This window comes from Kryptolebias marmoratus, linkage group LG1 (assembly GCF_001649575.2).
Source record: "Kryptolebias marmoratus isolate JLee-2015 linkage group LG1, ASM164957v2, whole genome shotgun sequence".
NCBI classification, from domain to species: domain Eukaryota; kingdom Metazoa; phylum Chordata; class Actinopteri; order Cyprinodontiformes; family Rivulidae; genus Kryptolebias; species Kryptolebias marmoratus.
This window is the reverse complement of record NC_051430.1, coordinates 28,604,894-28,617,715: the sequence shown is the minus strand read 5'-3', so window position 1 is coordinate 28,617,715 and position 12,822 is coordinate 28,604,894. Positions and strand designations below refer to the sequence as shown.

Here is a 12,822-nt window from a genome sequence, read left to right as displayed (position 1 = left end):
GAGGCCCCGGGGAAGACCCAGGACACGCTGGAGGGACTATGTTTCTCGGCTGGCCTGGGAACGCCTTGGGATTCCCCCGGAGGAGCTGGCCCAAGTGGCTGGGGAGAGGGAAGTCTGGGTCTCCCTGCTTAGGTTGCTGCCCCCGTGACCCGACCCCGGATAAGAGGAAGAAGATGGATGGATGGATGGACAATGGGGAAAAATCCACTTCTGTGCAGCTTTATTTATATTTAATGTCTTCAGCAACCAGTTAGCTTACATCATCATGTCCATGTGATTGTTGCAAAACCAAATGTGTTTGAGAAAAGGTTAAAAGCTAAAGAAAGAGTTTGCTGATATCCTCTTTAGGTAAGAAAATCTGGTTTATCTGACTGCATGTAGATAAATCTATGGTGTTTTAAAACTGTATATTTATAGCATATTACAAAATCAGGTGTTTAAATAAATGAAATATGCTGTTATTGACTTTTTTTCTACAGCCTGCCAAATAAAACAAACAAACAAACAAAATACTGTACAAAAAGTAATAAAACCCAACAAACTTTTAGTTTAGCGTTTTTAAATTGAACATAAATAAATGCTGCACACATATTTCAGTTCTTAACGAAAACTTTTATCCTTTAAGTAAAAGAGTTTTTTCTGTTTTTCAGGCTCCTGACCCTGGTGAGACTGAGGGTCGTGTCCTTGGGTACCAGGTGAGCGTCGGTCCTCGAGGAAGGACTCAGAACGTCAGCGAGACGTCAGCGCTGCTGCCGGTCGAGGAGGGGGACCACAGCGTCTCCGTTCAGGCCTTCAACACGGCCGGCCTCGGACCTGCGGCGCATCTTCAGGTCAACAGGAAACAGATCAGTGGGTTCCTCGTTTAGTGCTGTGTCGTCCGTCGGTCCAATACTTAACACGAGAGTTATCAAAAATATCAAGGCTGGTTTAAGAGTCGAGGACAAGCTTCTACTCTTTAAAACTTAAAAATAATGTTATACATGGAGTCCTGTCACTCAGTTCTGTTATTTTTGAGAAATCTCGAAGCGTCTCGTGTTTTATTCCAACTTGTTTGCACGGAGGTGAGTTAGTGAGGGACAACAAAATAAAATTAAACCCAACCCTGATTCTGGCGTTGTGTAAAATGTAAATAAAGTCAGAATGCAACGAACTGCAAATCTCACAAGCCCTTAATTTATTCACAAGGAAAACATCTCAAATGTTTAAACTAAAAAATGGCACCATTTGTTGGAAGAAAAGGGGCCATTTTGAATCTGATGGCAGCAACACGTCTCAAAATAGTTGTTCCAGATGTTTCCCTCTGTGCAGCATCTCCTCTTCTTCTCCCATCAGTCTGTAAACATCTGGACCTGAGGAGAGCAGCTGCTGAATGTTGCTCCAGATGTTTCCCTCTGTGCAGCATCTTCTCTTTTTCTCCCATCAGTCTGTAAACATCTGGACCTGAGGAGAGCAGCTGCTGAATGGTGTCCCATTCTGTCTGTAGAGGACTCTAGCTGTTCAACATGGTCTTCTTTGATGGATGGAAGGAAATCTTGTTTTAAAACCTTAATATTCTGTTCTGCGTTGATGGAGCCTTTCCAGATGTGTAAGCTGCCCATGCCAGAGGCACTAATGCACCTCCATACCATCAGAGAGGCAGGCTTTTGGACTGCACCGTTAACAGGGCGTATGGTGCCTTTCCTCTTTAGAACGAAGTATGTGGTGTCCGACCACAGAAGAGTTTTCCACTTTTTCACAGGCTAACTTTCAGGCTTGACCTTTGACCTCAGCGATTTCTCCAGATTCTTCAAACCTTTAGAAGACTTTGGGAAGACCTGGGAAACCTGGGAAGACTTTGAATATCCCATCGATGGGATATTCAAAGTCTTCCCAGTTTTCTGTTGAGGATCATTACTCTGAAGTTGTTCCTGTTTTTAGACTCAGTTTCCAGCCTGCTGACCCTCTGTTCGTCTTTACTTCTGAGAGATTCAGCCTCTATAAAATGTCCTTTTTATCCCCAGTCCTCTTCCTGACCTGTTACCAACAAACCTAATCGATTTTAAAATGTTCCTCCAGCTGTTTATTCTTCATCTCTTACTTTAACAGCCTCTTGTTGCTCCTGTCACGTTTTTGAGATGTGTTGCTAACAAAATTCAGAATTACCCTTTTTATTTCCACAATAAGGCACAACTTCCTCTTCATCCTTTGACATGTTGTACATTTATGAACTTCAGCCTTTAACAGTGCCCCACCCCCTCACTTTTTAAGTTGCCGTCATTTTTTTATTTTCTGCTCCTTCCGTTTTGCAATATCCTGAGTATGTTTTAGAGTTAGTTTTTAGAGGAGGAAGTGACAAGATGTCTGATAAAAACCCTTCTGCAGCCCAGCGCCTTCCTGTCACCCCAAGTGTCGGCTTGTAATTAAAAAATGTCACGGATGCTGGTGAACGTTTAAAACTCGGATTATTTGTAAAGCTTTGAGTCATTGCTGAGATTATATCTCAAACTAAACTTGTTTTTTTGTGTGTAAGACTTTGTAAAATTTGGCTGCTGAATAATTTTACTGAAGAAAATCAAACTTTGTGTATCAGAGCTGCAATCAGAGGACAGTTTAAGGACAAAAAGTGCAGATTTAGTTTCTTACTTCATGATCTTTTTGGCTGGTCTTTATGACACTGAGTACCTTTAATCAGTGGTTTTATCTAATCAAAATGTGCCATCATACTTATAAAGTGGAGTGCTGTTTGTAGCCTAAATGTTTTTATTTATTTCTATTTGTTTTAAATAAGATTATATGTTTTTCATGTTATGTGACATGATCATTTATCTGTTTTATTATTTTCTATCTTCAACCTGACTGACACTTTGGATGAAAATGAGCCTGTTTTGGAAAATCTGGCACATTTATGTGACAAACTGAAATATTTACATTAATTTTAATTTAAAAATGTTAAATTTTCCACGAGCGACTGGAAACGTTTCGATGAGTCCCGTCTGAGTTGTGTTTTAATAATTCTGTTTCTGTTTTCTGCAGTTCTTCCCTCCATAAGAAACCTGTGGGTTTCAAGCTATTATCCAAAAGCCAAAACCCTCCTGGTCCAGTGGACGTCCCCTCCGTCCCCGTCCTCGTCCCCATCCCCGTCCTCGGCTCTGCCTGTCAGCCATGTTGCCGTTGAGTGGCACTCGGAGAAACGGCCGTCCTCCAGAGGCGGGACCAGAGTGGATGGCTCCGCGGCGTCCGCTGTCCTCCAAGGTCTGGACGGTTGAATCTGACAAGATGCTGTTGAGATGTTTGTAAAAACAGAAAACGGGGACAGCTGGCCCGTTTACCGTCAGCCAGACTTCACACGGCTGCTTTTCTGGCTTTTAGTTTTGCACATTTTTGCAATCCAACTACTTCTGCCTTCTTGGGTTCTATTATACTTTTCCAAATATTTAACTCTATTTACAAATATTTTCCCCATACAAATACGTTGAGATCTCTCTAATTCCTTCAAACCCACTTTGTTCTCTTTGAAACCTGCTTCAAAACACTCCGATTTAGTCTTCTTATGCTACTTTCAGTTTTTAACTAACCTTTTGCTACTTTTAGCTATTTTTCTGCTAATTTTAGCTTAACGAGTCTTTTGCTACTTTAACTTTTAGTTTACCTTTGGGTACTTTAGCTTTTATCAAGAGTTTTGCTACTTTTAGCTATTGTTCTGCTAATTTTAGCTTAACGAGTCTTTTGCTACTTTAACTTTTAGTTAACCTTTTGGTACTTTAGCTTTTATCCAGATTTGTTCTACTTTTAGCTAGCTATCCAGCTCTTTGCGTTCACTGCATTTCCACAGAAAACGCTCATTTCATTAGTTTTAATTTTCCTGCAGCTGCAGCAAACCTCTGAATGTTATGATAAAAGTCTTGAGTCTAACTAGGAACAGTGTTAGATATTATTAAGCAGAGGTGCTTAAAGTTGTGGCTGATTTGAGTCAATTATCACAACCATACATGCACCTGCACAGTGTACTAATACATCTTGTTTATAGTATTTTATCTGTGTATTTTGCCAGATGCTGACCCCGATGAGTCCTACCTGATCAGCGTATTCCCCGTCTCCCACCAGCAGTGTGGTTCTCCTCAGTCCCTGACAGCCAGTCTGCAGCAGGGAGGTAAATCTGACCCCCAGAAGACACGAAACGTGTGGTTTGAACCTCTAACTTCACTGTCAGCTCGCTCCAGGCAGAGCTGTTTGCAGCGGGACGTCACTTTCTGACCACGTTTAGGATTCACAAGCAAACTTTAATGGTAAAAAAGAATAACTGTAGATCATTTTGTTTGTTTTTATTTCACAGCTCTGATGGAACCCGTCAACCTGAAGGTCGTCGGTGTGACTAAAACAACGGTGGCCATAATGTGGGCGTGGCAACAGAAGACTGGACCAATCAGAGTAAAGGGATACAGGGCGATGCTGAGGAGAGACTCTGACGTACAATGTAAAAGTCTTAAACCTTTCCTTATTTCTTTCTGTTTTGCTTCCAACTTACTTGTCGTGGGTTTGGTCTGAGCAGTGCTCAGCTCTGGTTCATTCCTTGAGTTTTGGAGGTTTTTACTCCTAATTTATTGATCAGAGTTCAGTTGCTCCTTGGAAGCAAAACATAAAACAGTTAGGGGCTAGATCCAAGACTTTAACACACAGGTTGCAAACTCCAGGCCTTGAGGGGCCGCTGTCCTGGAGGTTTTAGGTTTTTCTGCTCCAACACACCTGATTCAAATGGTTTAATCACCTCCTCACCAAATCATCAAGTTCTCCAGGAGCATGGCAACAAGTCATCCATTTAAACCAGGTGTTTTAAAGCAAGAACACGTCTAAAACATGCAGGACAGCAGCCCCCGAGGAATGGAGTTTGACACCTCTGCAACGTGTTTGTAAAACCTGTAAACTCTGTTTCCCAGCTCTGTCTTTATGGCCGGACCAACGTCAGCACAGCTTCTTCAACCTGACACCGAACACGGAGTATTCTCTCCTGCTGTTGGCCGACAATGATTCCAGAAGAATCATTACTGTGATGACGGACTTCGGTGAGATCCTTCGTCAGACCCAGGCCTAAAACACAAATTAAAGAGTCAGTTCAGATTTTTTTTCACGTTACGTAAAACAAGCAGTCTGAACCACAGCTGAGTAATTCCACTGTGGAGCTGCAGATTCAACCAGATTCACTCTAAATCTGACGCCTTGAAGTCATGCGGATCCTAAAGGTCCTTTGAAACGTTAAAAACCAGTTTGAATGCTGATATCTGCATGATTCTGGTTCTGAAGCAGAGAAAGTTAAAACCAGCCTAAAATGTTTCTCCAGATGAGGTTCCAGCCGTGGCGGCGGCGACTCCTCTCCTGCTGCTGGCGGTCGCCGCAATGATCATCTCCATCCTGTCCAGGACCCTGTGAGTCCTCAGAAATCCTCCACTTTCTGTTGGATTAGTCAGTGTTACAAACAGAAACTTTGTTTCCAGGCGTCACAAATGAATATTTATCCTCAGGAACCTTTTTAGAATGTGAATATCTACCATAGTTTCAGTTTTTCTTGATGGGAAACATTTTTCTGCAGGTACAAGTCGTACTTCTTCCCCCCCATCTCCAGCCCTCGACTGAGCTCGACAGGCCAGTGGCTGATGAGCCCATACCCAAAGGTAATCTGATTTATTTTTTGTTTTTTAAGATCCAAGTTTGTGATAAAGTTGCAAACTGAAGACATGCAAGCTTTTCAAAATGTCACATGATAACAAATTGTTGCAACAGGAAAATTGGATGAAACAGACCTCCAGAAAGACACAAAATGCATATCTAACCTCCTCTAATGGAGGTTTAATAGAACTGACAACCAGACATAACTAAAAGCAGCTCCACAACACCCGAATGAGTCCAACATGAACAGGAAGGGATGAAAAAATGGGCAACAAACTGAAAACTAAACCACTGCAAAAACTACAAACAAAAAGAACTATGGGTAAAATAACTCAGAATGAACCAATTATAGGTTCAAAAGTCAAAATGATGCAGAATAATCAAAAACAGGCCTGCTATAGATGGAATAAATGAAAAAGAGACAAACTTAACCAGAAATGTGACGATAAATATGCAAATCAACAAAAGTTTGACTGGAAATCTCTACAAATAGTCAAAATGTGCTAAAAAGAATCGGAAAGACAAGATTTACAAACCAACCAAAGAGAGGCAGCAGAGGCATTAAGGACAAAAAATTATTCAAAATTACCTCAAAGTACTGAATAAATTTATTAGAGCGAAAACATCACAGATAACAGAAACAAAGAGCAAAAGATTATCAGTAAGAAGCTAAATATGGAAAAAGCAACGTAAAACGAGCAGAAATATTTGCAAATCATGGAAACAATTAAAAATAAATTAAAAAATGACTAAAATTACTGTAAATGCACAAAAATAACTACAAAAATACAAAACCATTAAAGATTGTAATCAAAGGCTGTGAAGACTGGTCAAAAAAAACAAAAAAGTTCATAAAATAATAGACAAAACTCCTAATTTTTTCTCTTATATTAATAGTTAATTTGTCCTTAAACTAAAAACTTTGAATCAAAATTAGTTTTTCTACGGAAACAGCCGAAGTGACTGAAAATAAGTCAAATGGTGGTACCCACAGAAGTACGGCAGTTTGGATGTACTGGTATATATATAATATATATTTTTACTCAGATTTGTTGAGTATAATATGCAGATACAAGGGCTTTGTTTACATTGAGTGCATACCCGCATTTCAGAGTTAGATCTCAGTATAAATGAAAACTAAAGAGTCCCTTTAATGGCTCCAAAATGTGGTGATAAAATACCAAATCAACGTTCCTAATGACTGAAATGTAGAGATAAAAACACAAATATGAGCTTTGCTTTACTTTTCACATGAATGCCAACAAACACGGCTGGAAAACAAAATTAAAAAACTACAAGTTTGTGATTTGTCCCGTCAGAAATGTGCCGACAGGAACATCCTGGACATGAGAGACTTCGAGGTGACGGACATCCTCGGGAGCAAAAGTCTCCTCCTCGTTTGCTCCAACGATCAGCTTTCATCAGAAGACCTGCCCGAGGACGCGTCTCCTCTGTCCCTCGGCGTTCAGATGTCCGCCGTCGGTCTGAGCGCAGAGACCGGCGGAGACACCCGGCCAATCGGAGAGCAGCAGCTGGCGTTCCTTCAGTCCTACGGTCACGTGGACACGGATCTGGTCTGTGAGATGGAGTATCTGACAAACTGCTGGATCAGGACAGAAACTGACTGAGCCCTCCTTCCTCCCTCACTCCAAGGAATGCATATCACCCGCCTCCCCTAATGGCGAGAAGGGACAGGTGCCGCCATTTTGGTCAAATCTTGTAAAGATTTGACCAAAATGATTTGACTACCCCACATTTTAGCTCAATATCTGTGAAGCCGACTGAGTTATACCAACTTTTTTGTGTTTCCTACGGTGAACTGGTTGTGGCGGACATCTTGAATTGGGTAGATGTCCACCCAGTGGTTACTTAGCGAGGGATCATAAAAACTTTAATAAATAATTAACAGTCAGATCAAACTTTTTAAAGATTGGATATCTGATGTTTGGAACTAGAGAACCTTTTTTTTTTTTTTACATTTTCTGTTTAAACCAAATCAAATCAGTGTTTAATATAAAGTTGACTTCCATCCAAGGACACAATCAGGTAGTTTTTATATATTTATTTTTATAACCCCTGGTAACTGAATGTTTTTACTGTTAAAATGTGTTTTTCACTCCGTGGTGTACAGTTTCTCTCCTCAGACGTTTCTCAAAGAAAATACCTCCTGAGTTCTTTAACAGACAATAAAAATATATTTTTATGCACCATGTGAATCGATCTCCAGATTCCTGTCGGTCAGCAGCTCGTTGGTTGTCCTGATTCAGACGGTCGAGGGGTTAAAGGTCAAAGGTTAGAGTTCATGCCCACCCAGTGTTTGATCAGCTGGTGGGCAATGGTCTGTCTGGGGGGGACGAAGAAAGCCGGGCTGGCTCCTCTGAACAACGAATCAATCACCTAAAGATAAAAACAAAAATCTGATTTCTGTTTTTTTTTCATAAACGAGTCACAACCTGTGCTTCTCTTTTGTTCATGAAGTTCTAAAACCAAGAAAAAATACCTTGAAATGGTGAAAACTGCTCCAAACTTCAGTATATTCATAAGTTGTATGATGAAAATGTGACATACATGTTTACCATTAATCCTGTTTGCTCATCAGGTTTTACTTCTGTTCAGTTTCTATAGAACTGCAGATATTTTTACTCAGGAGTGTTTTTACCAACACAACTGATTAATCAACCAATAATTGGCCAGCTAAAAAAAACAAACAAACATCAGCAATAAGCCAGAAGCAACCCCCAATTTAGGATTTTTTAAGTGAGAATTCACTTTAAGTATTATTTTTAGGTGTCCAAGTTCTACTAAAGGTTGTTAAATGTGTGTTTTTTTAAGTTAAACAATTACTTTTATATGTTGTTGAATGGAAAAAACACGTTTGACAAAAAATTTTTTTAAAAATCGGTGTTATATATCGGCTATCAGCTCTGATTTCTGAAGGTTGTCATCATCATTGGTCGACCTCTAATCCGTCATATAAACAGTTGGTGAACCCTGTGTTGAAAATATGATTCAAAGATTGATTTTTTTCACCTGTTGCCGTGGGAACCATCGCGCCTCTTCTATCTCCTTCTCATCCACCTTGATGTCGGTGGTTACGGCGACAGCGAGGCAGCCGATCATGAGGTTGGAGGGCATTGGCCATGGCTGACAGGAGACGTACTGAACCGGCCCGACCTTCACGCCGCTCTCCTCCTCCACCTCCCTCCTCACCGCCTCCTCGATGGCCTCCCCTGCAGCGATGGCAGCTCTCCGTCACGTCACGACGGATTGGCTTACGGGAGGTTTGGGTTGCGGTAACTTACCCGGCTCCACGAATCCCGCTAAACAGGAGAACATCCCTGCAGGGAAGACCTTCTTCCTTCCCAGTAAACACTGGTTTCCATCGGGGTGGATCACCAACATGATGACCACCGGGTCTAAGAACACAGATGGTCATTATTTTACTGTCAGCGACCTGTTTGTGTCTTTGGTCAAATTCTTTTGGCCTTTTTTAAAACAAGCTGCCTGTGTTTGTATTTATTAGTACCATGGTTCATGTACATTTTGTTGGTATGAGAGCTCCCTCTACAGGTACGTCATTCAGTTTACAAGTTCTTCTAACACATCCTGGTCCTGGAGGGCCACTATCCTGCATGTTTTACTTGTTTCTCTGCTCCAACACACCTGATTCAGAGGTTAAATGACCTCTTCATGTTCTGCAGAAGACTGTTAATCACCCATTGATTCAAATCAGGTGTGTTGGAGCAGAGAAACAAGTAAAACATGCAGGATGGTGGCCCTGAGGACCAGGATTGGACACCGAAGTTCTAACAGCTGGCAACTCGTGGCGACTAGTTGGCGAACGGCAAGAAAGTCTCCAGAATATCTTAAAACGATTACGGTGGTTCTAGATTTTCTTGCATAAATCACACAGGCTTGCAGCCTTCTTGAATTCTGAGCATGTTGATAAAATGTGTGCATCAAATTTACACTCAGATCAGTCTGAAACCCGTCTCAGTTTAGTTTCTGTAAATTTAAAAGTGCTACAGCCGAACTCTGACACCTGCACAGGACTACAGCCCAAACACTCAGAACTCTGTGAGATTACAATACCGGATTTTCTGCACTACAGGGCGCACTGGATTATGAGGCACATTGAGCGAAACAAAACAGCCCCGTCTTTTTGGAGAATACTGCACCAACGTAAGTGTCAAATATAAATGCCTCCATGGAGCCTTGCATGACTAAACTGAGCCTTAATGCTGTGAGCGCCGCGACTTTGTAGTTTACCAAAATCACACTAAAACATCACGACTTCTTAGATATACAAGGCGCTCCAGATTATAAGGCGCACTGTTGTTTTTTGAGAACATTGAAGGCTTTTAAGTGCGCCTTATCGTCCGGAAAATACGGTAATAAAATTATTATTGTAGTTTTGATTTTCCAACTAGTCTCCAACAGACGCTACCTGGAAGTGATGAGGTCAGCTGCTTCCACGCCACGTTTAAATAAAAGGTTTGCTCCGACACACGTGGCGTCAGCGTACAGAGACTCTTACCGACTCGTGGATAGCACGTGTTGTGGACCCCCCGCTGGCTCCTGCACTCGGGGTTCAGGCAGCTCCTCTTGTACCCGGCCTCCTCCAGGTGGGTGCTGCTGCCGCACGTAGAGCAGAAGCTGTAGCGGCTGTGCCAGGCCAGCACGGACCGAGCCTGCGCCACCACGCCTAAAGAGCGGGACAGAAGCGCTCAGATACGGCAGAGGGAGGCGAGGAAAGAACGCCAGGTTTGTGTCTTCCTCACCCGCCTCTTCCTCGCTCAGCTTCAGCAGGTCTCTGTTCGGAGTCTTCGGGAACAGGCAGGTGTTTTCTCTGCAGCGTCTCAGAAGTTCAGCAGCATCTTCGTCCGTGCTGATGGCGAACCAAACCGGAGGCTCCTCCGTCTGGGAGGAGGAGGAGGAGGAACTCTTCATCTTCTCCATTCCAAGGAAGATGAGCACAGTCGAAGGTTTCTGAAGGAGGTCTTTAACGGCCTCGTATCTGAACCGACACAGCTTGATGTCACCCTGTTACAGACAGGAAGACGTCAGTAAAGTTCACGCAGCTTTAGAACAACCCACGGCCACGAGGTCAGCCACGCACCCCTTCGCTGTCCTCCTGCGGCGTGCTGACCATGGGGCTCAGGTTGGAGAACAGGAGGTAGACGGTAGCCAGGTCCTTCTGTTTCGTCTCTAACCAAACCTCGTCCGTCCTCCGTCCACTCAGCCTGTCCAGCGTCTCCCTGCCGAAGTAGTTTTCCTGCAGGCTGAGGTCGCCGCCGGGCAGGATTCGCCGGCAGCTGCCCTCTGATTGGCTCAGCAGGCCGGCGATGTGTCGGTGGCCCCAGAACTTGGCGATATCGAGGGCGGTTTGTGAGGAACTGTTTACGGAGGACTTGTCACAACTTAAAGACAGAAAAAAATAGAAGTTTGATTCAGACTTAGAGGAACGTAAGACAGTCTGTTTGGTGCTTCACTTTTATTTGATCAAACTGGAGAAATGACTGTTAGCAACATCCACCTTGTTCTACAACAAATTTTCTTTCATTTATCTTCTAGTTTAGCTTCATTGTTTCAGTTCGATCTCAACCAAAATTTCCAACCCGAGACCTCTTTTAATTCTTCTATTTCTCCACTAATCAGCTGGACGTAAACACATTTCAGTGCAGCATCATCTGGATGAGAATCTGAAGCCACACGTACCCAAGAGACACCAGCTTCTCCGCCACGTGGAGGTGGCCGTTACGAGCTGCGAGCATCAGCGCCGTCCAGCCGCTGTATCCCGTCTGGTTGATGAGCGAGGGGACAAGGGACAGAAGGGAGGACACCTGGGTCAGGTCTCCTCTCGCCGCAGCGTCCAGAAACTTCTCCACCATGTCCTCCTTCGCACTCATCTGGAAACTTGTCATCCTGGTTGGTGAAAATAGTTAATCTTCCATCTTAATGTGTCGGATTTAAAAGTAATTTAGTCTTTTTTTTTAGACACAGCGATGATGTTAAAACAGTAAAATATGTTTGGGTTATAAAAAAAAAGGTGCTGCTAATTTCCAAACCTTCCAATAAATCACTAAATGAAAACTTGAATTGTATTAGCTCACTAATTAAATAAACTAAAATATAATATTTCCAAATAAATTAGGTGATGTTATAATTTCATAATGTCATTTTAAATCATTTTTATGAGTACACTTAAAGAATATAAAGTTTGCTATAATCCTGAAATCCATTAAAGAGCTTATTTATATTTGTACGCAGTCAACAGATTATTAAGTTTAATAAAGTATATTAGTGAAGTCAGAATATAGGGTCTGTGAATGCAAAAGTTAGCCTCAGAGCAAATTAAATTTAAACTGAATATAAATTTCGACAATATCACCACTTCAAAAAGCAAATTAAGCCTTTAAAAAGCAAACTATCACAGTTTAAAATCTATTAGACTTGATTTATTGGGACAGCGCCTTTAAGGCCTTTCCTTAATCTCATTGGAAGAGAAGGTTGTCAATCATTAGTATACCACGCCCACAAATTCTCGAAACGTTACAAAATAAAAGCACAAGATGAAATACGTTGAAAACAAGCGGAGTTTCAGCTCTAATGACAATTGAATAATAACGATGAACTTGTTTAGGTTTTGTTACTATAATTTACTGACATTTAGGCGGTTTTTTGTTGTTTTTAGATACAGCTTTCCGGTTGACCAACCGTCCCAGTTAAGACAACACGAACTGCAGAAGCTTTTCGCGGTTTATCCGAGACTTAAACTCAACCGAAGCACATTAAGGATTTCAGTTTCAGGTGAAATATCAGTAAAAGTGTCACTTCACCTTCAGCTTGGTGCTTTTCTCCCGTCAGTCACCTGGCTGCTGCTGGACAAACGGTGACGAGTTGCGTTCAAGGACAACCGTCGCTCACCAGAACGATGCGACCTTCAGGCGCTTCCCACACCGTAGTAATTTTGAGCGTCAACGCACATATTTTTAAACATAAAGTCAAAAACAAAAGTAAAGGTTAATATTTTTAAGGTGTTTCTTCCAGAGGTCCATTCTGTCCTGTAATATAAAGTAGTTTTTTTAATAAGCTTTCTGAAGGTCTTTATGAAAGATTTTTGGGGGGGGATTTTGCCTTAAAGGTACTCGTTGGAATGACATGAAAACCATTGAATAAATG

At 42.0% G+C, this 12,822-nt stretch overlaps 2 protein-coding genes across 2 annotated transcripts in view; one reads left to right on the top strand and one right to left on the bottom strand.

The window, feature by feature from the left end:
- Positions 1–7,847, top strand: part of LOC108242804 (interleukin-6 receptor subunit beta) — a 12,328-nt gene extending 4,481 nt beyond the window's left edge. Inside the window, exons 8-15 of the mRNA XM_017427880.3 lie at positions 651–849; positions 3,013–3,231; positions 4,031–4,129; positions 4,313–4,453; positions 4,914–5,039; positions 5,315–5,399; positions 5,564–5,645; positions 6,960–7,847. Of these exons, the coding sequence (XP_017283369.1) occupies positions 651–849; positions 3,013–3,231; positions 4,031–4,129; positions 4,313–4,453; positions 4,914–5,039; positions 5,315–5,399; positions 5,564–5,645; positions 6,960–7,268 (1,260 nt within the window). The 3' untranslated portion in view covers positions 7,269–7,847. The remainder of the gene's footprint in view (positions 1–650; positions 850–3,012; positions 3,232–4,030; positions 4,130–4,312; positions 4,454–4,913; positions 5,040–5,314; positions 5,400–5,563; positions 5,646–6,959) is intronic.
- On the bottom strand, positions 6,231–12,591 carry nudt12 (nudix (nucleoside diphosphate linked moiety X)-type motif 12). The gene is made up of 8 exons (XM_017427881.3): positions 12,480–12,591; positions 11,359–11,565; positions 10,760–11,060; positions 10,422–10,683; positions 10,178–10,345; positions 8,943–9,056; positions 8,671–8,870; positions 6,231–8,037 (listed from the first exon to the last, which is right to left on the bottom strand). The coding sequence occupies exons 2-8, from the start codon at positions 11,562–11,564 to the stop codon at positions 7,927–7,929; spliced, it is 1,362 nt and encodes a 453-aa protein (XP_017283370.1). The 5' UTR covers position 11,565; positions 12,480–12,591; the 3' UTR covers positions 6,231–7,926.
- Between the last annotated feature and the right edge of the window lie 231 nt (positions 12,592–12,822).